This window comes from Macaca fascicularis, chromosome 7 (assembly GCF_037993035.2).
Source record: "Macaca fascicularis isolate 582-1 chromosome 7, T2T-MFA8v1.1".
Lineage (NCBI taxonomy): Eukaryota > Metazoa > Chordata > Mammalia > Primates > Cercopithecidae > Macaca > Macaca fascicularis.
Window position 1 is genome coordinate 25,918,213 of NC_088381.1, and position 27,187 is coordinate 25,945,399.

Below are 27,187 nucleotides of genomic sequence, written 5' to 3' on the forward strand. Positions count from 1 at the left end.
GCAGCAGCAGCAGCAGCAATAGCAATGTGTTGGGGTGCACACTCATTGGCTGAAGCAGGGTGCTAGTGGATGCCAGGGTTCCTGTTTTCATATGGGCATTCATCACAGTGGCGGAGGCAATATGGCTCCAGGACTGATGGGTTGAGGGGGGTCCCTGCTGGTGATTGCAGGCGGTTGCACTGTTGGTAGTGTTGGCACGGGGTTGGGGCGCTGGAGGGCACAGGACCGTGTGTGATCTATGCACTGCAGGCAGGGATAGTCACTCAGGGCAGGGGATGATCTGCTGTTCTCCATGCTTAGCTTCACTCCCACAGCAGCAGCTTTGGCGGGAGGGTGGGGTGCTGGCGGGGGTGGGGCTGGCTAGCTGGGTAAGTGCCTGCCAAGGCTCCAACTGCAATGATGGTTAGTGGTGGGGAGTGCTGTGGGGGAGCGGAGTGCACTTCTGCCCTAGCAATGGCAGGGCAGGATGCATACACACAGACACACACACCCTGTTAGAGCAAGGAAAGCAAAACCCACCCATACACACGTGTGCCGGTAACATGATTGGGGGATTGCTGTGGGCCTGGGGGAAGACGGGTGTGGAGAGGGAGCAGGCAGAGCGGCCGGGTTGGCCCTGGGGACTGCCCCACTGGAGCTCTCCACCAGTCAAGCATGATCCACCAGTGCAGGAGCTATAAGGCAGGCCACCAGAACACCGGAGGATGCCCTGCAAGCAGATGTGGCAAGGCTGGGGCAAGAGAAGCCAGCAGACCAAGAGGTGCTCAAGCTGGTCTGGCCCCATCTGATGGGCAAGACTGACCTGCAGAGTTCAGGTCTGACAGTTCTCCTGAGGCTCAAGTCTCCTATGGGAGCAAGCCAAGCCTAGGAGGATGGCTGTCCCTGGCCGTGTTCTGCTACAGATGCTCTGACGCCAAACCCTCTGGGCTCCACATCAGCTGGCTTGCTGTCCCTACCACTTCTCTAAGCAGTCTCCCTATCAACTTGAGTATCTGTGGGGGTTGAGGAGTCTCCTCCTGCACTGAGGCCCGTGGTGAGGGCCGGTTGCTCCTTGCCAGTTCAACTGGCCCATTCTCCTTGAGTCATTGGGAACCAGGAACAAGTCCTGGTGCACCATAGCCCTGGGCAGGGTTCCCGGCTTTTTCCCACTTCAGCCCAGCTTCTGTGTTTTCCCTGTGACCACACTTGGTGCCTTCCCTCTGAAGATCTGTTAGGAGTACGCCAGTCACCTCAGTCCCTCCGTGGCAGCTGTTCCACCTGGCTTTGTCTAGTCCGCCATCTTGCCCTCTCCCCTGTTTTTCAAATTTTAACACTGAGATTCAAATATATATTTAACTAGTTTCTTTACTCTCTGCTGTTTTGTCTCCTCATTAGTACATATATATATGTATGTATTTATATATGAGGTATCATTTATACGCTGTAATTTTCACCTTTAGTTTTGTGAGTTCTGCCAAAAGCACATGATTGTGTAACTGCCCCCACAATCAAGATACAGAACTGTTCCATCACCCAAATAATCCTTTCATGCCCCATTGTTGTCAATCTCTCATCCCCACTACACATCCTCTGGCAATCTGTTTCTGTGCCTATAGTTTTTGCCTTTCTAGAATGTAAAATGGAATCATACAGCATGTAGCCTTTTGGGTCTGGCTTCTTTCACTTAGCATAATGCATTTGAGATTCATGCACATGTTCTACATACTAGTAAATCATTTATTTTTATTGTTGAGTAGCATTTCATCCTTTTTGTTTTGTATCTCACACTTCCTCTTGGAAACATTTTTTATTTTGCCACAGTAATTATTTCAGGGAGGGGTCTATAGTTGGTAAACATTTAAAGTTCTTATTTGCATGAAAATGTTTTTATTTATACTTGCATCTGAATGATATTTTAACTGGTATATATTTTAGCTTAATATCATTTTGCTCAAATCTTTGTAGGTATTCTGTACTTTCTTCCAGCATCGAGTACTGCCTAATGATATCATCTGATGCCAATCTGATTCTAGTTCCTTTATAAGCAACTTGTGCAAATTTTATTTTTAGAAACTTTCAATATTTTCTACTTATTGTTTGAGTTCAGAGATTTCACCGTGACATAGTTCTTTACTCATTATGCTTAGCCATTGGTGGGTCATTTCAACTGATCACTTGAGTTCTTATTCAGTTTTGTGAAGTGTTCATTGCGCTCTCGCTTTTCCGTCATATTTTCTTCCTGGAATTCGTTTTGAAGTGAAGACAAACTATCTAAATTGATCTTCCATATCCTTTAACATTTCTCTATTTTCTACCTCTCTGTTTTTTGTTCTAATTTTGAATGCTGGACATTAAAAATAATTTATTTGCTTTTTAGCCATATTCAGTCTATTACTTAACCATTCTGCCAAATTATTTGTTCTGCTATCATATTCTTGATTCCTAATCCTGTTTTTTTTTCCTGCTTCATTTTCTGTCACATTATGCTTTTAAAATAATGCAATATAATTTCAAATAAGCTCCATGGGAGCAAGTAACAGGTGTTGCTGCTGTTGTTTTTTCTGAAGGTGGAGGGGTGGGGTTATATCACCATGGCATTTACTACCACAATTTGGAGTCTGAAACATAGTAGGAGGTGTATAGTGAATATTTTTTAAATGAATGAGTATATAAATTCTAGTAAGAATTTGAAATACATATTTTTTATTTCTTGGATTGCCTTTATGAAGGATCAGTTTTCTTGGTGCCTTCACTTGGATCTTTCTTCTTTTCTCCAAATGTTTGTCATCTTTGGTTCATATGTATTATTAAAGATTAAGTTTAGTATTATGGCTGGCTGGCATGAGAGTCCTCTGGAGATGAGTACTTTTTTTTTCTTAGCAAGTTTCACTTCAGTATTGGAGGGCTTCTTATTTGGGTTCTTTACATGTGAGCTGACCATGTCAACTAGCATATTCCACTTTAAGATGCCACATACTTGAAAAAGTGAAGCATGTTAGGGACACCCTCCCCACCCCCTTTATGAAAATAAATCCTATGTTGAAAGTAATAGTGACTAAAGGCTCAGGCTTCAGATTAGCCCATCTGTATCAATATTCCAATTTATTTCAAACTTTATTAACTTGTGAAAGTTACTTAAACTCTCTTGTGCCTTGTTTCTTCATCTGGAAAATGAGGATAAAGGAGTACTTAAACTCTTTTATTACTGTTCCTTCTCTCTCTCTCTTTCTCTCTCTCTATATGTATATATATATAAAAATAGGAATATATATGTGCCAAAAGAGAGAGAGATATAAACTTAAAACAGTGACTGACACTTAATAAAGGCTCAATAAATGCTGCTGTTGTAATTATTAGTGTTATTACTATTTTCTTCCTGGACAGAACTATCTGTCCTTTAACTTTCTAGCAATGTTTGCTGGAGAACTGATGTCACCTCAAATTTTATTCCACTTCTTTCCCTGTTCTGGCAAACTATAGCTAAGACTAGTTTCATCACTTGCAAAATGAGGATAAAAATAATGCCAACTTAATATGACTGCATTATTTAATTTTATAAAATGCTTAGAAAATTGCCTGGCATGCAGTAAATGCTATGTAAGCCTTTAATATATAAAATAGAGATGTATGCCAGAAGATTAGTCTCTGTTTTCTACTATATTCATCTCAGCTTTTACTGTTTATTAGGATCATTCAGGCTCTAGTATTTCCCTTCTTCTCACTTCTTTTCAGGCTGATGTTCCCACGTGAGTTTCTGCTCAATCTCACCTATAATGCTGCCACTGGAATTATCTAATTATCTTCTTTCAAACTGTAGTCTCACTTCAGATCTTCTAAAGTACCCTATTTATTTTTTACATCCACTCGCCAGCCCTTTAGTCTTCTTCCAGTGGAAATTTGTCCTCTATTATTTTTGTAACATGTGATGGACTCAGAGAAGTTAAACTTGCCTATGTCACACAATTATTAAGAACAAGAATTCAAATGCAGAATGTCTGACTGCAAATCGTTTGAATCCTGACAACTCCTCATAGGTCACGTTGTTTCATACTACCTCTGAACACTGTATATTCTCATAATGCACATAGCTTTATGTTTTGTAAGTAGTTTTCAATAATTTCTCACTAACATCTACTTGTTCTTTCTTAGTAGTTATAATGTTTTTGTCTTCCTTTTTCAGTACATAGGCTTCACTATCACCTCATTTCCATAGCACATAAGTTGTATGTGTCATTTCAATTGTGAACTCTCAGAAATGAATTGCTACTGAAAATAGCACATCATTTTCCATGTTTAGTTTCAAAAATTTCTCATTTTGAAAAGTAGGTTTCCAAATATTGTTTCTTTAAATAGTTACCCATACAGACCTTACCTCCATAAACTTTTATCTTAAAAAAAAAAGGCTGCCAAGTTAGACTACATGAATAGCTCTTTTAAAGTTACTGGATAAAAGTTTAAATTACCAGAAGATGCATCATTATGGGTTATTATTTGAGAATTCTTTGACTTGTATAACATGATGCTACTCTCAGAGGAATACAGATTAGAATGGAAGCCAGATGTGTTTTTCAAGACTAGATTGAAAAAATGAGTAGAAAATTAATATAAGAATGATCTAAGGAGTTTTCTAGAAACCTGAAGCATGGGTATGACAGAAAAAGCATTTGAGTGTGTGTGTGTGTGTGTGTGTATCTGTGTGTGGGGGATGTGGGGAGAAAGGGAGTGAAAGTAAGCAAATGAGAGAGGGAGCTAGGAAAAAATTATAACAGTGGAAAATAAAAATGCAGACAAAGGGAAGGAGGATGGATAGGATAAAAAAAAAAGTTGCAGAATTGAAAATAGAACCCCGTAAAAAATTCCCAAATCTTTGTAAATATTTGGTATCACCAAGGTAATAGCACAATATAATTTTATCTGTAAACCAAGGAAGTGAAAAACAGAAAAAAAAGATGATTTCTCATTCTAAAAGGGATAAATTAAGTACTAATGAGATGAGGAACATTGTTGAAAGAAAAGAAGTCCCCTTTAAAATCAAAATATATTCTAGGTATGCTAAAATAATCCAAAAATTTTATATATTTCATTCTTTCTTGTCCACCTTTTTGAGAAATAAAATGAACAATGATATTTTTGATACTTCAGAGTTTGCATTCTGCTTTTATATTTGATGACATTGGAAATAAGGTATATTTATTGTCACAATATGTCAACATGCTGAGTGGCATAAAATGAAATGGAAGGCATAAAGAAGGCAATCAAGGTAAAGGATGAGTACATATAAAAAATTTCATTACCATTTTTGAAGCAGACTTTTACTTAATCCTTTAGTTTTACTAAGAACTAGAATTATCCCCTTTAATTTTATTTATTCAAGGCAAAAATAATAAATATTATCCTAATAAACCATGTATTTTTAGCATAATTTAAAATATGGCAAAAGTTCTTATATTTGGAATCTCTCAATTCAGAATTTGTTACCATTCAAATTGGGTTTTGAGTTCAAACTTGTCTTTTTTGCTTTGCAGACATTTCCAAAATTGTGCAAAAATAATAGGATATATCAATTGTTATGGAGAATTTTAAATATTTTAGAGAGAAAGCAATTTTCAAACATCTTTCAGTACTTTTACATCCTCATTTGCAGATAAGCTAATAAGCTATTTCCATATTATTTTATTGATTCAATTAAACCAGGTGACAGTTTGATTTATTACACATACAGTACTTGGCATTAAGAAGCAATATTTCTTCTAAAACATGCTATAATTTTGTATTTCTACTTATTCAGCAGCTTTCTAAGCTCATGCTACAATGTTTCCAACTTCCAAACTACTTAGGCTAAGAAATCAAAGCTATAATCATGTGTAGCCAAAAAAATTATATTAGAAAAAATCAGTCTTATTTTATTGTTCTTCTGGGCACTGTAAAATGACTAATATAATTTTTGCCAAATTAGCCATTTTTTCTTGGCATTAGACAAGATTTTAGTTTTAACATATTCTTTTTGTTGAGCAATACAGGGTGGTGTTATAATCTGATATGAGCAACTCTGCTACTATGTTTCTCTGCTAACATCCTGCTATGGAAAGAAGTATAGCTTTCAGGAATATGAAAGCAATTTTCTTTCAGGTAAAATAACCAGAGAGGGTACTAAGGATTAAACTTTTTTCAAAATATCAACACTGTTATTCTTACAATTTTTTTTCTCCATGTCACAAGAATTGATTTGAATACTAAGTACATTAACTTATATTTTGGCAACTTTGAAACCCATTTATAGCTGAAATCAAAGAATAAATCAGTTTTAGGTTTTCACAATAAAGTCCCATAATATAGTTTGACTTCTGATCTTTTTCATGTATTGCATTACTGGGGCCTATGATATGCTGGTTGTCAGAGACATCCTTAATTAGAAACATGAGGGAGGATGGCCCTTATTATTTTCATTAAAATGCAGAGTTAATAAAAACTTTCCTTTTGCACCAGATATCCTTAAAAAGAGATATTGTTTCTACTTCCACACTTGTGTGGAAATTGAATTTCAAGATGCTTCTTGGTTCTCATTCAAAGGAGTAAAAGGTCCAGATCTCTCTGATCCAGAATGAACTGGCCCTTGGGTGATAGCATTTCTCTCAGCCAAACTTTCCAGTTGTCTGATTTTCCCCTCTAATCATGGTCTTCTCCCAGTCTCCCTTAGCTCAGCAAATGACATCACCATTTATCTAGTTACAAATATTGGACATCTGGAATTTAACCTTGACTCCTCTTTGTCTCTTACATTGAATCAGGCTTTGTCCCTGATATGGTTTGGCTCTGTGTCCTCACCCAAATCTCATCTTGAATTGTACTCCCATAATTCCCACATGTTGTGGGAGAGACCTGGTGGGAGATAACTGAATCATGGGAGCAGTTTCCCCCATACTGTTCTCATGGTAGTGAATAAGTCTTACGAGATCTGGTGGTTTTGTAAGAGGTTTCCACTTTTGATTCTCTCTCATTCTCTCTCTTTACCTGCTACCATCTGTGTAAGACCTGCCATGCTCCTCCTTGCCTTCCACCATGATCATGAGGCCTCCCCAGCCATGTGGAACTGTAGGTCGATTAAACCTCTTTCTTTTGTAAATTGCCCAGTTGCTGGTATGAATTTATCAGCAGCATGAGAACAGACTAATACAGTCTCCAACATACATCTACCTACTCCTTTCCATCTCCCCTACCATAATTAGTCTAAGATATCATCTCTGACCTGTATTTCAATCATGGCCTCCTAACCAGTCTCCTTACTTCAACTTTTGCCATCTCCCAAACATTCTCCAAAAAATTTTCAGAATGATTATACCCATTATACTTGCTAATTATAACTTATTATGCTTAGGATCAAAAGTCTTTAATGTTGGTATCAAGGTCTTAGGTACATTGGTCTTGTATTGCCCAACTTTCCCTTTGTTCAGTATGCTCCAGTTATACTACATTTTGGTTTCTAGAACACAACAAGCTCATTTTCACCTCATAACTTTGGCTCTCGTTACCTTTATCTAGAATGCTCTACCTCCACTTTGGATTTCTTTTTATTTATCAGATCTCAGCTTAAATTAAAATTCTACAGAAAGACATTTCGTAATGAGATTTGAAACATCCTTCTCCTTTCTGTGTTATTTGACTTCATAGTAACCTATTTATTTCCTCCTGAAATAGCCATCAGAGTTATTTTTAATGTCTATTATCTGCCCCCTCCTCCAATAATTTAGGCTCTAAGTCAGGCACCTTGCTTATCTTATTGAACAGTATGTCATAGTGCACACTATCTGAATACATAGTAAGTGCTGATTTAAAATAATTAGCTGAGTTATCAGTTAAATAGGACCAAGGACTTTATTGCATCATTAAAAACTCAATATGTAAAATTTCAAAGGAAATGTCTGATAATTGGTTACATGACTCTTGGGTTCCTCATGCAGACTGAATATATATATGAGAGAGAGAGAGAGAGAGAGAGAGAGAGAGAGAGAGAGAGAGAAAGAGATGGGGAGATAGTGAGGGAGAGAAGGTAGAGAGGGAGAGAATTTGTGAGGGGAATTTCTTCTCTGTTAGTCCACTGCTCTACCAAAAGGAGAAGTGCTGGGGGTGGGGAGGGAGGGGGGAATCTCCCTACACCCCAAACCAAGTGAGAAAGCCTAGTGTTTGGGGGATATTGAGGATCACAGAGGACATTGGAAATAGTAGTCTGCATACTGGAAAAAGAAGAGTAGAGTTTTATTTAGGAAAAATGGGGATGTCACTGATGACTTTGGGGTAGAGAAATAACATGGTTGCAATTATGTTTTAGAAACATAACAACATTTAAAATGGATTGGGGATTGGGGAGAGAAGATACAAAGAGTTGGATTAGGAGTAGAATTAATGTGAACTATAACAATAACTTGATCTAGGATGTGAAAGTGATAACTGATAGGAAGAAACAGGTGTAGAAGAAGTTGTGGTAGAACTGACATTTTTTGGAATTAATTAGAGGAATAAGGAGGACTCACTATGTTTGAATTGATGTTTAAAACTATGGAAGGAAAAATATAAGTTATAGCTGAGGATAGAAAGAACGTTTAGCTTGAAGAGGAGCTTAAGCAGAAGTGTAAACCTCCTTTCTTGTGCGTAAGTTATTGTGATAGCCACCAGTTTTACACAAATACAAATTTTTACTGAATACTTGGCTTTTCATGGACGTAGCTCTATAATTAAGGTGGTGGACTCCATAACTTTCTTTTTCTTCTTTACTATCATAATTACTTTTACTCTGCCTGTTTTTCTCACTTTTGAACATGCTTTGAAAGTTAATGAATTAAAACTTAAGCCAGTTTTGCTACTAACACATTTTGCTACATTGCTACTAACATGAAACATTTTTAAAAGAAAAATTACTATTGCTAGATTTACCCCTCATTTTGCTGCCTTGCTACACAGACAATTCATGTAGAACCAAATAATGACAATTTAGAGCTAACAATGTAATAACCTCAATTGCACAGGGTCTTTGTCATGATGTTCTTCTTGGGATGAAGCAAAACTCTCTCTGTTAGAACATTTTTCAACATTTAGAATGGCATGAAGCTGTCAAAAATAGGCACCAATGTAAAGCACTGACTCAAGGAAATTGATTATTTCCTAAAGTTAAGCAGTAACTTAAGGGAAATCAAGACAATCAAAAATGAATTATATAATATGCTTTCATTATATAGAAATGTAAAAGTGGAAAAGAAAAAAAAAAAAACCCAAAATAGTAGCTCCAACTAGAGATTTTGCTCCAGGTCTAAAGTTGTATCACAATTCAGTAAATTCATAATATAATTTTAAGAACTTTAAATTTAGATTAGCATTTCAGATAACTTCTTATAAATATAAAATTAAAGCATAAATTTTTATAGACTCAGAGATACAAGAGTCAAGTAACTTTCGTAAACTGAGATATTTATATATTTGAGTCACAGGCACACCACAATTTTGAGCATGTGACTCATACTTTGTATCTTATATACAGTTAGTTTTAAAATGTTAGAGCATTATGCCAAGGGTAAGCACAAGTTTACATAATTGAGGATTTACAGGGACCTCAGGCTTGCTCAATTACTTTTGGGATTTTATGCCAGAGTTTAAACTACTGTCTTTGACCAGGCCCATCAGGTTTGGGTTGACATGTCCATACTACAGCCTCCTTTTATATTAATACTTAGAATAAACCCAAACTCCTATTACTGTGACCTACAAAGTTCATTATGATCTGGTCCCTGCCTACCTCTTCAGGTTCATTCATCTCTCACTACTTTTTCCACTTTTCATTCATATTAGCCTTCTTTCAGTTCTTGGAACACACCAAGATCCACCGCCCACCTCACACCCCCCACCAATCTACTTGTTTATGTTTGTTCTCTCACTGGAATGCATGCTCTGTTAGGGCAGAGGTCATTTCCAGAATATTCACCATTGTATCTCCAAAAGGTCAGGACAACATCTGGCACCAAGTATCTATTTGATAAATATTTGTTAGATGGATGAATCAAGGAAATAAGTAAGATTGGTTATATGGCATGACCCAGGGTTCAAGCTGATTTATGGAATGGGGTGGACAGAAGAAAAGAGGAAGATAAATTCATAGTGTAAGGACAGCACTGAGAATGTAGTAGAAATATGTCTTGGACAAAGATGCCCTCTCTCACCACTTCTATTCAACATCGTACCTGAAGTCCTGGTTAGAACTATCCGGCAAGAAAAAGAAATAAAAGGCATCCAAATAGGAAGAGAGGAAGTCAAACTACCCCTGTTTGCAGATGACATGATTTTCTACGTAGAAAACCCTATAGTCTCTGTCCAAAAGCTCTTTGAACTGATAAATAAGTTTAGCAAAGTTTCGGGATACAAAATCAATGTACAAAAATCACTAGCATTCCTATACACCAACAGTCAAGCTGAAAGCCAAATCAGGAACGCAATCCCATTCACAATTGCCACACACACACACAAATACCTTCCTAGGAATACAACTAACTAGGGAGGTGAAAGATCTCCAAAATGAAAATTATAAAACATTGCTCAAAGAAATCAGAGATGACACAGATGCATGGAAAAACATTCCATGTTCATGGATAGGAGAATCAAGATCATTAAAATGGCCATACTGCTCAAAGCAATTTATAGATTCAATGCTATTCCTATCAAACTACTAATGACATTCTTCACATAACTAAAGAAAACTAGCTTAAAATTCATACGGAACCATAAAAGAGCCTGAAGATCCAAGGCAATCCTAGGCCAAAAGAACATAGCTGGTTGGGTGCAGCTGCTCACACCTGCAATCCCAGCATGTTGGGAGTCCCAGGTAGGCAGATTGCTTGAGGCTAGGAGTTTGAGACCAGCCTGGGCAATATGAAAAAATCCTGTCTTTACAAAAAATACAAAACAATAGCCTGGTATGGTGATGCATGCCTGTAGTCCTGGCTACTCAGGAGGCAGAAGGATCACCTGAGCCCAGGAAGTCAAGGCTGCAGTAAGCCATGATTATGCCACTGCACTCCAGCCTGGGTGACTCTCTTAAAAAAATAATAACAAAGCTGGAGGCATCATGCTACCTGACTTCAAACTATACTATAAGGCAACAGTACTAAAACAGTATGGTACTGGTACAGAAAGAGATACATAGACCAGTGTATCAGAATGAGCCTAGAAATAAGGCTGCATGACCCACAACTATCTGATCTTTGACAAATCTCACAAAAACAAGCAATGAAGAAATAACTCCCCGTTCAATAAACGGTGCTGGGATAACTGGCTAGCCATATGCAGCAGATTGAAGCTGGACCCCTTCCTTACACCACATACAAAAATAAACTAAAGATGGATTAAAGACTTAAATGTAAAACTTAAAACTATAAAAACCCTGGAAGATAACCTAGTAAATACCATTCTGGACATAGGAACTAGCAAAGATTTCATGACAAACATGCCAAAAGCAATTGCAACAAAAGCAAAAATGGACAAATGAGATCTAATTAAGCTAAAGAGCTCCTGCACAGCAAAGGAAATTATCAACAAAGTAAACAGACAACCTACAGAATAGGAGAAAATTTTTGCAAACAATGCATCTGACAAAGATTTAACATCCAGCATCTATAAGTAGCTTAAACAAATTTACAAGCAAAATCAAACAGCCCCATTAAAAAGTGCGCAAAGGACATGAACAATTTTGAAAGACATACATGTGTCTAAAAAACATATGAAAAAATGCTCAATATCACTAATCATTAGAGAAATGCAAATAAAAAACACAGTGAGATCCTATCTCAGATCAGTCAGAATAGCTATTATTAAAAAGTCAAAAAATAAATGCTGGCAAGCTTGCAGAGAAAAGGGAACACTTATACACTGCTGATAGGAGTGTAAATTAGTTCAACCATTATGAAAAGAAGTGTGGCAATTCCTCAAAGAACTAAAAACACAATTACCATTTAGGATTCTATTACTGGGTAGGCACCCAAAGGAATATAAATCATTTTACCATAAAGACACATGCACGTGTGTGTTCATTGCAGCACTATTCACAATAGCAAAGACTGGGAATCAATCTAAATGCCCTCAATGGTAGACTGGATAAAGACAATGTGGTACATATAGACAATGGAATACTTTGCAGCCAATAAAGAGGACAGGATCATGTCCTTTGCAGGAACATGGATGGAGCTGGAAGCCATTATTCTTGGCAAACTAACACAGGAACAGCAAATCAAATACCATATTCTCTCACTTATAAATAGAGCTAAATAGTGAGAACAAATGAACAGAAATAGAGGAACAACAGATACTGGGGTCTACTTGAGGGTGGAGGGAGGGAAGAGGGAGAGGATCAGAAAATATAACTATCAGGTACTATGCTTAGTGCTTCGGTGATAATCTGTACACTGAACCCTTGTGACATGAGTTTAAACTGTATAACACATCTGCACATGTACCCTTGAACCTAAAAGATAAAAAAAAAAAAAAAAAGAAAAAAAGAAATATGTGTTGGACCACAATTTCAGATATGCAAAGAATAACATATAAATTTATATTTATAAATATAAATAAACTTAGGCATAATTTTGAGAATTCTGCTCTTCCAGTTTGGTAAAAAACTTAACCTCGGTTATTCTTGGGTTTCCCTCTTCTGTTTCAAGATGGGATAGATTTCAAGAGTTTTATGCATGGCCAAAGCTAGGGTATCTGGCTGAGTCATTTGTCTACCCTGATTCCTCTTCTGGGGTATTCACTCACTCTGTTCACATAGTTTCTACAGGTCTGAACTCCCGGCTACTTCCAGAATTATTTTAAAACATGGGAAATATTTATGAGGGGTCCTTATGGACCTATTTGTTCAGACACATGAGGCAGCCCTGATTCTCTGGAGTATTGCTGCCTCTGCTATGTGCTGTGGTGCTGTGGTACAGATATATATACAAGCGTGGCTCCCCAAATATGGGGGCCATAAACTTTTATCTATGCTCCTAGGTCCATGGGACTTTATGATAGTTTCCCTGGGCTGCTTCTCAAATGCACTCTAGTGCTTCCTTTATTTTCAGTGCACTTGGCATGACGTTTTGAAAGGGATTCATGTTTTGACCTAGTCAGGAAGCATTTATGACTTTTTCCCCTCAACCTTTCCTTTCCAATATCTTTTTGAACATACGAAGAATAGAAAAAATGGGATAAATGAACACAACTTAATATTTCATAAGCCCATTCTGCCAATTAAGTTTTGACCACAACAAAACTGGAATTAAGTTTTGACCACAACAGAGGCAGAGTACAATTCTGATCATGTCACTCTTCTGCTTACCATACTATAATGGCTTCCTATTGCTCTTGGAATACAGATCATATGTCTTAATAAAGCACATGGAGATCCTGTCTGCCTCTCCAACCTCTTCATGCACCACAGTCCCTTCTCATTCTCTCTACTAGGACTAAACCTGTGTTTCACTGTCAAAAGGACAGTTTTTTTTTTTTTTTTTTGTACAGTGCCTCTTCACCTGGTTAACTCCCATTCATGCTGCAAAGTTGCAGCATTAGTGGAATTTTTTTCAGGGAACGCTTACATATTGCCACTTATTATAGATACTCATGGCACTATGTATCTTTTCTTTGTAGCACTTGTCCATGATGGTTACCTTGTCTCATAAGAAGAGAAATGCAAAGGATAACTACAATTTAATGGCATTTTCACTTGTCAAATTAACAAAACTCCAAATGTTTTGACAATAAATTTTTTGAAATAAACAGGCACTCTTATGTACTGCTGGTGGGATTATAAAACTAGTACAACCTGTGTGGAGGATAAGTTGGCAATAACTTGTTTTTAATACCTTTTGTCCCAGGCAGTCTACTTCTGGAAATTGATCCTATAGATTTATTTTCATAGTATAAAATGATATATTTTATGTCTTTATTCATTACAGCATTTTTTTGGTAATAGAAAACTACTGAAAAAAATTAAATGTCCTCGATAGGACGCTGCTCAAATACATTGTGGTATACCCATTCAGCAGAATACCCTGTAGCTATAACAACAACAACAAAAATGTGAGAAGCTTCCTAAATAATGAGATAGGAAGATTTTTCTATTTTTATTAAGTAAAAAAAAAAACAACATACAGAAAAATGCATATGGTGTGCTACCTTTTGTATAAAAAGGGGAAAAGTAAAAAAGTAAACAAGTAAAAGTCATATGTATGTCCACACAAACATATGTATCCAGTTTGCCTGTATAAGCATAAGGAAACTCTGAAAAGATACACAAGAAACTAATAAAAAGAATTATCTATATTTTGGGGAAGAAAGAAAACTGAGAGGATATGGAACAAAATAAGATGTAAGAATGCAAAGTAATGAAAATATTTAATTATGTTCCCTTCTACTGATTATATTATACATGATTATGAATGAGGCAAAGTTTTAAAATTAACTATCAAAACATAAAATTCATGAAAACAAAAGTTATTTTCTTTCATTTACTTTTACATGGATAAAGAATATAATGGAGGTTGCTTAAGAAAAGTTAGGTGGCTAATTATTACTTTAACAACTGCCTGCTTTCGCGATACTTTTTGAAATAGATTCTCTCTATTGGTTTAATACATTCTATCCCCAAATCAACTATCCAAGTATTAGGCACTGTTTCCTTTTGAAGGATTACCAGTGTTAGCCTTTACTCCAAAGCACATTTTAAAAAGCCAATATTTAGGAACAGATGCAATAATCTTTTGTTTTAAAAATTTAAAACTCATGAGATGTAGGTATTTCCAATTTAAAATGAAGTTAATTATTATTATTATTATTTATTGAGATGAAGTCTGTTGCCCAGGCTGGAGTGCAGCGGTGTGATCTCAGCTCACTGCAACCTCTGCCTCCCAGACTGAAGTGATTCTCCCACCTCAGCCCCCAGAGGAGCTGGGATTACAGGCGTGCAACTAATTTTTGTATTTTTAGTAGAGATGGGGTTTTGCAATGTTGGTCAGGCTGGTCTCAAACTCCTGACCTCAAGTGATCCTCCTGCCTTGGCCTCCCAAAATGCTGGGATTACAGGCATGAGCCACCGTGCTGGGCCAGTTAATTCTTTCAAGTCAGCAATGGTGTGTTAAAAAAGAAAATTCAATCTACAAATAACAAAAGAAAGACAATGGTTCAAAGTATTTCTGTGCTTAGTCTATCACTATAGGTCTATTAAAACAAGAGCAACAAATGGTTGCCAATGTATAACTTAAAATATCAAGAGGGTTACCCCATCTATAGTTACCCAAAGTTATTCTTAGTTCCTGGAGAATTCCTTTAGAAGCATAAGCACAATAAGGACACAGTGAAATCTAAGTTTGGTTCTCCATTATAGCTGTGGTCCTAATGAATTGTGGGCCCATCCTGAATTAATAATTCTCCAATAAGAAAAATGATAATCAAAGAATTTAAACCACTGATATAGTTCCCTTGTTGAGATTAATCTGTTCATTAATATTACTGGGATCATATTTCCAAATTACAGAGTGTAACAGCATCTAATGCACTTTAAGTGCATAGATCACAATTTTATCCTTTTGTTTCCCATTTTACAGTCAATCCTATATAGCAGATATTTAGGAGGAACTAAGCACTCTTTGCTAACAAACTATCCATTTCTTTTAAGTATTTAGCATTTAGTTAGCAAATGTTGACTTCTAACTTACTGATTTCTTGGTTTAAAATCCATGGGATCAGTATGGAACAAATGGATTTAGTAGCTCTTGAGTATCTTTACACTGTAAACTTACTAATGATGACTTTTATTTCTTTAGAAGCAATATCTAAGTCCCAGGAATTCTGAGCCTGCTTATTATTGCTACCTCTGAAACTAGTGGAGTGTGATTCAGAACACAGTAACATTATATTTTCTTTCCTCCTTCTCTTCCTCCTTTTAGAGAATACATGATGGGATGTTTTCAGCTTTCTAGCTTTCAACAGATGCAATTATTAAAGAGTCTGTCCTCCTCTGCTTTAATAAATGTGGAACATTCGACATTTGGCATATAAAGAGTAACTGGGTACATCTGAACTATTCTGTGCTTTTGATTCTGTTCCCTAAAGGGAGAGATACAAAGAGAAATCACATAAACTATAATCCAGTTGAGTAGATTTAATTTCCTTTTCCTATTTGGTCTACATGCACCACCTGGTGGTAAAGTGGTGCATTTCAAGTAGAGAAGAATGTGTGTGTGTGTGTGTGTTTTGAGGTGTATATAACATGAAAAAGATAATTTTAATATATTTCTTAACACTGATTTAGATAGACAACATAATTATTCTACACCAAGAATCTAATACAACACTTGAGCACTACTTCATGTATACCAGAACAGGAAGTAAAGGAGAGAACTCATGCTGGAAAGGAAAATAGCTTACTCTTATTTACCTTAGCAATACATCTTATAATTCCATCTCTAAATTAACATTTATTATTACAATATTCTTACTGAGGCAAAATTCAAACACTGATAATCAATGCGAAACAATTTCCTCCTTTTTAATTTTTAAGAATAACAACTTTTAAAAGTAGGTGCCCTGTTCCTTATATTAATAGTGAAGATAAGTCATAGATCATGGAATTGTAAAGCACCAGAGAGTCATTAGACCAATACACCAATTTTACAAATGTAGCAGCTGAGACTCTGGAACAGCAGGTAACTTGCCCAAAGTCATATCGGTTATTAGTGGTCCAACTCAAATAAGAATCTAGATCTTCTCACTTTCAGCCTAGGAATACAATACATAAAAATTGTACTTATATTCATATTCAATTAATTGTCTCTGTATGATGTGATAATACTCAACTTATCTACACAGTGCTTTAAGGCACTCATATGTTAGTTAACACATTGTTCTAACATTCTGAGCACAAAGAAGTAATTGAAGAAATGCATGTATCATAAAGCTATGAAAAAGATTTTCTAAGTCTTAAAAAACCCTATATATATGTTCAAATGAATAATTTTCCAAGTATAATACAACTTCTATATTGCAAAGAAGATTTAAAAAATTCCCTTTCCCCTTCTAACTGCTTCAGAACCAGAGATCTGTTTCTACAAAGTAGGTACCCACTTGTAGATTTAAGCATAAAACATGTTCATAGCTCCCTCTCATGACCATTGAATACTATACAAGCCTCCTTTTATTCTCGCTGTTGTATTCAACTAACAGCTCACTGGCTAAGTTTTAATTGCTTCCAATGAGGTCAGCAAAGGTATTTATCGAAAAGCCCTGAATAAAAGGCTCACACACACACACACACAAGCACACACGCGCTCACACACAGAGAGAAAATCCTCCTGCCCGTTGATTTATGGAAACAATTATGATTCTGCTGGAGAATTTTTCAGCTGAGAAATAGTTTGTAGCTACAGTAGAAAGGCTCAAGTTGCACAAGGCAGACAACAGACATGGAATTCTTATACATCCAGCTGTTATCAACAAAACAAGTAAGTGACTGTTATTTTGTCTTTAAAAACAATGCTGAATGTTTTCTAAAAGTTTATCTTTCTCTGATTTTAGTACTGAGCAGGAAAGTAAAGTTACAAGATTTTTGAGTCATGTAACTATCTATAGTAATTATGCTGTAGAACATAAAGATAAGGTTGAAGTTCTCCAGAGCAATCCTGACATTTAACTTAAAAAACCTGGGCAGTTCAGGAGAAAATAATTGATTAACCACAAATGTAAAAGCATATAATAAAGAAGCCTAGGGAGAAAGCACTCATACTTTGTTAGTGGCAATTGTAAGAACTTAATTTAAATCAATAGTTCTGAGTGCAGTATGGTTCTCACAAAACAGCAATTGGAATGAATGGTACAGTCATATTCTGTTTTGTCTCTACTCAGGCATAAATTTTATAAATCTACACATAAAGTGGTAAAGATTTTGACATCCTCTATGAAGGCTATTTTAAATGTATCTTCAGAGAATAACCTATACTGTATATTATACTACTACTTACCCACCAAAATTTATACATACAATTTTTATCTTCCTCTCTCTTCCCCTCCCTATTCTTAATCTCTCATTGCAAACAGAAGTCAAATAGCAAACAGCGTCACAGCAACTGAACTTACTACGAACTGTTTTTATGAGGATTTATCAACAGAGTTATTTAAAGAGGAATCCTGTGTTGTTATCAGGAACTAAAAGGATTAGGCTAACAATTTGGAAAGAGCAACTACTCTTTCTTAAATCAATCTACACTTCACAGATAGGAAGAGGTCAATGACCTAGGAGTAACAATCAACTCAAGATTCAATTTTCATTATGTTATTCATGAACACCCGGAGCACTACACTATAATGCACAAATGGATACTGACATGGATCCTGCCAACTTTGCTCTACAGATCATGCTTTCACATTATCTGTCTAGTGGGTACTATATCTTTAGCTTGCAATGACATGACTCCAGAGCAAATGGCTACAAATGTGAACTGTTCCAGCCCTGAGCGACACACAAGAAGTTATGATTACATGGAAGGAGGGGATATAAGAGTGAGAAGACTCTTCTGTCGAACACAGTGGTATCTGAGGATTGATAAAAGAGGCAAAGTAAAAGGGACCCAAGAGATGAAGAATAATTACAGTAAGTAATTTTATTTTAAGTACTGCTTATGAACCTTAGCAATCTGTTAATGGATCAATTTTCAGGTGATGGGTTTTCTCAGCTTCCTTTTGCTTCTTGGGAAAAAAATTAAATAAAATGTCACCTAATTTCTCTAAATTGAACTATGTTGAACTATGCCCCTAAAAATATCTCTTGGAACAGGACAAATCTACTTATATTATAGTTGGACCTGATAATCCAAGCCCATTTGAAAATACATACTCCTTGTCCTGAAAATGCTCAGAAGTTAAGCAAAATGTAAATAATATTATTCACACCAAAATGTGACTTAATATTGTCTAGCAAAACTCATTAAGATATCTAATTTAGAATTTCATAAATTATCACTAAAAGCTACTTATCACTAGTTTAAAGAGTAGGGAATTTATTTTTATTAATTTGATTTTCTTTGAAACAATATTTTCATGATGTAAATTAAAATATTTAATCTGTGCTAAGATATGCATTCCTTTGCATAATACATCTATTCCTTTGTATAATGATAAAATAGAAGGGAATCTGTGGTATCCTTATTCATTTGAGTCATAATGAGCTTGCATTAGGTTAATTATCAACTTATGCAGAAAAACAGATCTCTCCTAACATTTTCCTTAACTAAATCTTTTATGTCATAAAAGTTCTATGCTACCTTAAGAAAAACATAAATGTGAAGGAAAAAAAGTGAGCTGGAAGAGATGGTAATTCCATGTTTTTCAATGTACAGTCTTATATTTTTCCCAAGAATCAGTTATTCTTCTTATGTTAAAATATCAGGGTTGTGTTTTGCATTAAATGGTTATGATTAATAACAAACTTCAATAGTATTAAATGTAATGGAATAAGATACACACCTCAACATATACACTAAGGATTTAAAATATTTAGTAAAAATAAATTTTGTTTACATTACTAGCACTCAGGCAACATTGTTATTAATATATAATTTCATATTAATTATGTTAAAGTCATTTGAAAAAGAATGCATGGGGAGACTGGTGTAAACATGTGCAAATCACAGAGCCAGGCTTGCAGCAATTACTCAAACTTTCGTTGCCTGTTTACTGAATGACTTTTAGGGTTCTGAACTAATCAACCAATAAATGGGAATTTCAGAGAATTATGTTTCCAAGACCTTCTTTTTAACCATAATTGATACAGAATGTTAAGGCCATTTTAATGACTGGACAGTTATGGTTTTATTATTATTATTTATTATTACCGAGATTAACAAAGGTATCATGTTAGTCCTAGAAGACCATTCTGATTATACTGAAGTTTATCTAAGGAAATGACTACTTGGAGAAAATTTTTTTGATATCTACTTCTATATGAGCAACAGAATTTGCCTTATAATTAATTAATGTAAAAGTTACTCAGATTTATCATGGATGATAAAACCTGGTGGAGAGGACAGAGCCCAGGTGAAAATTATGACACGTGGGTCAACTCCCTGTCTGTGAATGATGTGGGGACAATTTCTTAGTTTTTCTGACCCTCGATTTTTCATCTATAAAATGTGGGATAGGTACAGATGATTTCCAAGATACTTTCCAGTTCTTATAGTCTATTCTATTTTAAACCACAGAGTATATTTCATAAATATAAAGAAACCTACATACCCATTGCATAATTATCTCACACAATGAATGAGATGGAAGTGATAGGATGAGCTGTTAAAACTAATTTCAAATTATAGTAATAAGGTTACCAAACCTTAACTGTGGAATTCTATATGCTGACTACTCCTTTTGAATCCTTTTACCAAGTAATGAAAAAGTTAAAAAGTTGATGTAAAATCCAGTGAAAGTGAATAGTATGCATAATACTATTAGGATCAACAGTATCTTCAATTGGAATACATTCACATATGTAAATTTTATTTTGTTGTGTTAAAATTTCTTGAAACGATGAAACTCAGGTAGTACACATACATAAAATGCTAAAATTATTTTATAGTTTGAAACACAATTTAGTGCTAACTTTGAGTAAGCCTAAAGCCAATTTTGTAAACCGTCTCCTCTAACACCAATTCTATAATACAAAAGAAAAAAAAGGCAGTCACCCTATATTGTTATAAATTAGAATGTCACAATACCAGTGTACTAAAAAGATAAGATAAACATCATGTAAATAATTTTTACTTCTATAAACTTTTTAATAGGCTGTATATACAGTATATACCATTAATTATCCTGGAAAAGAAAACTTTCATCAGAATCCTTTAAGTAAACCCTAAAACTGTTGTCAGGTTATGTGGCTATCTTATTGGAGAAGGCGTCAGTAAGATTTCTCCAAAGTTAAAAAGAGGATAAAGCCCCCCCTTTCTTTTTCTATAGGAAGTCCTTAGGTACAGAAGGAAATGCTACAATGAAGAATATATGGAAAGTAACATGTTAGAAGAAAATTCTGATAGCCATTTCCTATTATTTGAAGGGTAGCCTTACTATAATAATTTTAAGAGTGAAGTCCATACATAAATGTGCTAATTGACACATGTGAAGTTGAAGCTGCTATATTAGGAAATAAAGGTTAAAAAAAAATGCTCGAGAATTTGTTTAAGATAACAAGAATGGAAATTTGAAATTATGACATTTGAAGATTGTTTACATTCCTCAATCATTAATTGAATGAATGAACAAATAAATGAAAGAATGTATCCTTCCTATTTTCATTAAAATGAGAGTAAAAGGTAATTGGATTGCCTACTAGAATGAAATGCAGCAGGATTCAGAAAGTGGTAAAGATCAGAATCCAACTCAGAATTTCATTTTCAATGTTTTGATGCCTTAAATTTTTTCAACAGGTTGTCAATCACCTTTCTTTGGAGGTCCTTTAAGTTGGTATAGATTTTAGTGTCTTGGAAGATAAAGTTTTACATGAAAAGTAATATGCCAGCTATGCAAAATATAATTGTTCTTTTGGTTACCATCAGAAAGTTCCCAATCTTTTCTCATGACATTTTTTTGAATGAAAGAGAACTGACCTGAGAATGTCAATAGGCTTCAGAGGACTACTCACCTCACCAGCAGAAGCGCAGCTTCCACACAGGAATGTGTTTTTTAAGATACTAGTAAATATGAATTGGAGCTAGCAGGAGAAGTAAAATATCTAGATGTATAATTCTGCTTCCAGAATGTTTTGGGCTGGGGTAGATGGATGGAGGGCACGGAGAAAGGAAAGGGAGTAGTGGGCAAGTGGATGTGACTGCTCATGTCTCATAGCTTTAGGGAATTTTAAAAAATTACTTAAGTATCCTGGATTGTGAGGTTGTCACTTACTTTAGTCTTACCTTAATTACTGTGTTGTTTTGTGAAATACTTTAAGTTTAGATTTGAATGAATATATTACAGAAAGAGTGCACCAAGGAACCCAATGGAAATAAGACTTACATTAGTAGACATACAAATAAGAACTATGAAGATGGGGGAATTCATGAGAATCCAAGAGATACTGGACCACATTTCTGACTCTTGAGGGGATAGAAGCTGTTACGAGAGAACTGGTCATAAGGATTGCGTTCTACTGTTACCCAGGAGGCAGAAAGTCTCTCCCCTTTACTTGTCTCTCTGGTGCTTTCACATTTAACCTAATAGTAGGTTTCCAGGTGATGAAACTGGTACCTAACCTTAACTAATAATAAGAGTACTAAAAGCATAAAATGTCCCTCCAAAGTACACATTCAAAATGAAGTAAATGTTCATTTTCTCTGCAGAAGAAGAGCACTGAGAACATCATTAAAGGGCGAAATGAATGGTCAATACTTCCACTTTTGTTGTCAGAGCTCTCCCCGTGGGGACAAGATCAGAGGGTGAATTTAGATAACTGCTGCACTAGGCAGTCCAACAGCAGACAGAGGCTATCATTCTGCACCTGACAGAAATAACACTGCTGTTTAAGCTGAGTATTGAGGTGCCGAGTGAGAGACAGCAGCAGTGCACTGGGCACTCAGTGACCGCCTTGAGAGACAGATGTGGAAGACAGAATCCAATCCCTCAGGATAATTTTCTTGCTTTTGGTATCTAATTACTAAAAAGTTGTGCTCTTCCCAATAATAGGCAATATCATCTTCTCCTTTTAAGAAGTCATAAATTGCCTCACTTGTTTATAATGAAGCATTGTTAGTTCCATAGCAAGAAAAGGGTTAGCCATTCTGAAAACTGGCCAGTGATTTGGCAATATTCTCTTTTGGACTGTTAGACTGTGATGGGATATGGCCTAACAATTGGCAAAAGGCAAATAAACACAGCGTTGCTGAATTTGACTTTGGCTACAAAACCTTCAGCGACTCATTGGTCAGCAATTCTTTGGATAGGCTCCTACTTAACAATAATGTCTGTTAGAAGCTAGCAAATACACATATTGCCTCTGAATATGGAGATGGTAAATTTGCTCATATTTGAAACAGTTCTTAGCAAGTTATCTAACAGAACAGTAATTCACATTATCAGAATCAAAAATAGCAATGTAAGGACAATTCCTCCCTTTAAAAAAATAGATAATAAGTAACATATCTATGCAGTCGAATCAAAATCCTAGCAATTATGGACAAGGTAGAATCTTGTAGAACTGGTGACCTGTATTCCCTTAAGTAACTTGTTAGGGCTTTAAATGATGCAGAATGGATAAATTGCTGGGGAGCAGATTTGGAAATATTAGCTATTCTTTGATTAGTTTTTAATTTTATAATCTTTTCTTTTTGGCTATCACATATGCCTGGCACTTATGAAGTGCTAATAAGTTCATTCATTGCCACGAGTGCATCTCTTATCATCTCTTGTCTCTTTTGTAAATCCTCATCTTAGACTGACCCTTATGACTCAGCTGTACAATAACTCTTTAGCCTATAGTTTTAGAGCATTCAGAGGCCCAAGTGAATCACAGAGAATGGAAGAAGTCAGCTCTTAGATATATTGAAAGGGTTGCCTTTTCTAGATTTTTCTATTTCTCAACCTTGTCTAAATATTACAATCAGCTGGGGAACTTTAAAAAAAATACTGATGCCAGATTCCACCCACAAAAAAGTTGTCATTAAATTGATCTGAGGTACAGTCTGGGCATTAGGAATTTTAAAAGCTCCCCAGATAATTCTGACATGCTGCCAAGGATGAGAACCACTGGGCTAAGGGGATCACATTAGATTGCTGGGGAATTAAGTCAGAATCTCACAAAGGCGGGAAGGACCACGCATTAGTATTTGTTAAAGTTCTCCAATGATTCTAAAGTGCAGCTAAGGTTGCACACCACTGCTTATGGAGACCAAGAATTCTAATTCAGCCTGGACCACCTCAGGTGTCTTGGGAATGTTTCAGACCCTGTAGAGCAATTCAAAGTTAACTTGAACCCTAGATGATTTTGAAATAGGCATGATTAGGCATAAATCTCTGAATCATGCACCGAGAGGGTTCTTCGGGGCTCATTTGACCTCTCTGACAAATCTTAGTGGCTCCAGCATTTGGTGAACTGGCCTGGAAATGCACGTGATGACAGCTCTGTAGCTACTATGTTAGGAAGACTGCTTTGGTGAATGAGTTAGCTGCAGGGAAGAATAGTTCTGTGCCATAGTCTCACAATGACAGGCAGGTCTGACACTTTAAAGTGGTGTTGCAGCAGGGTACTTGGAGTACAGACCTCAATGTCTGCTTATTCTGCACTTAAATGAGCCACCTTATGACTATGAACTCAGATGCCCCCAGATTAGGATCTCACGAACATGGCCACACCACCAAGTTCAAAGGCAGAGATTTAAGGAGACAACCTCCAGCCTAGGAAACCCAGGGGGAGGGAACCACAATTCTAGAGGGTTGGCTTAGTCTGCTTTGTGTTGATATAAGAGAATACTGCAGACTGGATAATTTATAAAGAAAAGAAACTTATTCTTCACAGTTCTGGAGGCTTGGAAGTCCAATGTCAAGGTAATGGCATCTGGCAAGGGCCTGCTTGCTGTGTCATTCCATGGTGGAAAGTAGAAGGGCAAGAACGTATGAGAGTAAGAGAGTATGAGACAGACAGGGCTGAAATAATTTTTTGTAACAACCCACTCTCTTGATAACCCATTTCTGAGAAAATGACATTAATCTATTCAGGAGGTTGAAGCCTTCATGGCCTAATCACCTCTTAATGGTCCCATCTCTTAATACCATCACAATGGCAATTAAATTTCAACATGAGTTTTCGAGGGGACATTCAAACCATAGCAAGGGTCTATCCAGATCAGAGAAAGGACCAAAAGCTAGAGAATTGTTCTCTTTTTAAGATTGGAATGATGCACAACATTAAGGCAAAGCTTTTTGTTTGTTTGTTTTCTAAAGATAATAGCTTTCTTCCTTTGTATCAGACAATTTTTGGTAGCACAATAACTTTTCTAACATCACTATTTGAATACAATACTTTTCCATTTTTAAATTTTATATATATCACACAATAAAATTATGTATATTTAAGTAATATGGAGAAAAATGATTCTTGTTCAATGAAATAGACTTCAATGTAAACTCCTTTACTAAACAATATCTAACATTTTTACCCCTCAAATAGGTTGTAAATGAAAATCCTCTGCCTTTCAAATGATTTGGAAAACTATGTTAAAGAGTTACTGAATGTTTAACTGCTTTTGGACCAAGTTTTATGTCTACATTTGAGATTATATCTGGACATATCTTTAGTAGAGAAGTTGTGTCAAATTCACTTAACAAAAATGTCATTAAAGTTCCTCAACTATGTGTATGAATGGGTGTGTGTAGTAATACACACAGACAAAGTGATTAAGATGGGGAGTGACAGAGGAGAATTATTCAGTATCCTTGCCCAGGTAAAACCTTGTCTTTAGGCAGGCAACATCATTCTCAGATGAAAAAAATTTGGTATATACTGGGGATAATTGGCTCTAGAGATTCTCCAGTTGCTTAGTTAACTTCCCTCCAGAAGAAAGTAATCTCTTCTACTGGAGTGGTCATGAGTACTTGATAGAGTCATTAGCTAGTGTCCATCTAAAAATAAAGAGGAAGAAAACATCTTTGTGAACAGGAGGAAAAAGAGTAAAAGAGAAAAGGAAAAAGAATTTATATAAAAATTTATGGATTTTAAATCTTCTGTAAACTTAAAATGAAGCAAAGTTTCTCATAAAATATAGCTCCACTAACTTTCTTGATGCACTTAAAGAATGAGGACAATAGAATGACAAGAGAGTAGAGGGAAAAAACAAAACCGCTAAAATGCTGGGGGTTGGATTTAACTAGAAATAGAAATAATAATTTCAGATAATAATACAGAGGGGTTGAAATGATAATAGATTATTATAGGTATAACTCAAATAGGTTTGAATCTCTTAGTTGATTTTGTGCCAAAAACTGTAATAATCTTTGCTTATTAATCAGAATTATTCTGAAACTGAATTTATTTTTAAGATTAATGTCATATAAGAGAAATAAGACATGTTTCAACATCCTCAAATATCATATTTATTATATTCTATTGTAATATTTCCCATTTTATCTGGCTATTTGAATTTTAGATGTAACTGTAAGTAATGCTAAGAAAATGGTTTGAGACTAAATTTAGAATGAACTCAGCTTGCAGAATTTTCTTAAGGTAATATTTCCAAACTGTGTTTTGTTATAACACTAGTGCCCCCTGACATATTAAGGCTGTTTGCTGCAGCACGGCTTCTCTAACTAACCCACTGGGAAATACTAGGTTAAATAAAATTGAACAATTTTTTTTTCAGCCGAATTTCTCCGAGTCTATACTATACTAATGTGAATTTTAAAAACTCTAGTAAAAGAGTATACATGATTTCTTAAACTTATTTGACAACATAACACTCCTCCTCTCCTTCACCTCCATTCTCAGTCCCTGGTTTGAGTAGGATATTTAAATTTTATTAAATTTCAACTTGAGAGCTATTGTCTAAGGATCTATCTTCAGCGTTGTCGAGAACTAAATGAAGTCGCCACTAAATTGTTTGAACCAAATAAAAAAAAAAAACTATACAATTGACCTGAACCAACATTTTAGTAATGACCAACTAAGCACATATGCCAAAGTCAGAAGATTACATATGATTTCAGACTATTAGAGTAGTATTTTGTGCATGAATACCGGACAGAAATCCAGGGATTTGCAGTGGGATTTAAGCCTCATTTAACATTCTTTCTGAGTTCTGAGCAGATTTATAGGACCACCCTCCTGTAACAAGAAATCATGCCCAACAGCTATTATTTGGGCCACCAATAAACTGACTAAAAACATTTGCTATGCCATAACCTTAAAATGCTTTAGGATCCTAATATGATTGGAAAATTCTTACTGTATGTACCTAAAACAATAAACTTTTACTTTTCAAAAAAGTAGTTGGAGCAAAAGTTGTTGCTATTTCAATTATTTCAATAAAGAAATAAGTTTCAGTTACCGGCTAAAAATTATTTAGAAATTTAACATAATCTGATGAAAGCACTACAAATTTAATGAATTAATCTCCATATTCTCTGAAGAAATCAATTATTTGAGATTTTAAATACAGAGCCAGTA

The 27,187-nt window shown here is 35.6% G+C and overlaps 2 protein-coding genes across 5 annotated transcripts in view; one reads left to right on the top strand and one right to left on the bottom strand.

Moving 5' to 3' along the window:
• Positions 1-27,187, bottom strand: part of FAM227B (family with sequence similarity 227 member B) — a 284,670-nt gene that overhangs the window by 87,547 nt on the left and 169,936 nt on the right. The gene's annotated exons all lie outside the window — the stretch shown is intronic.
• Positions 17,293-27,187, top strand: part of FGF7 (fibroblast growth factor 7) — a 64,666-nt gene continuing 54,771 nt past the window's right edge. Inside the window, exons 1-2 of the mRNA XM_005559504.5 lie at positions 17,293-17,495; positions 18,088-18,640. Coding sequence (XP_005559561.1) covers positions 18,355-18,640 — 286 coding nt within the window. The 5' untranslated portion in view covers positions 17,293-17,495; positions 18,088-18,354. The remainder of the gene's footprint in view (positions 17,496-18,087; positions 18,641-27,187) is intronic.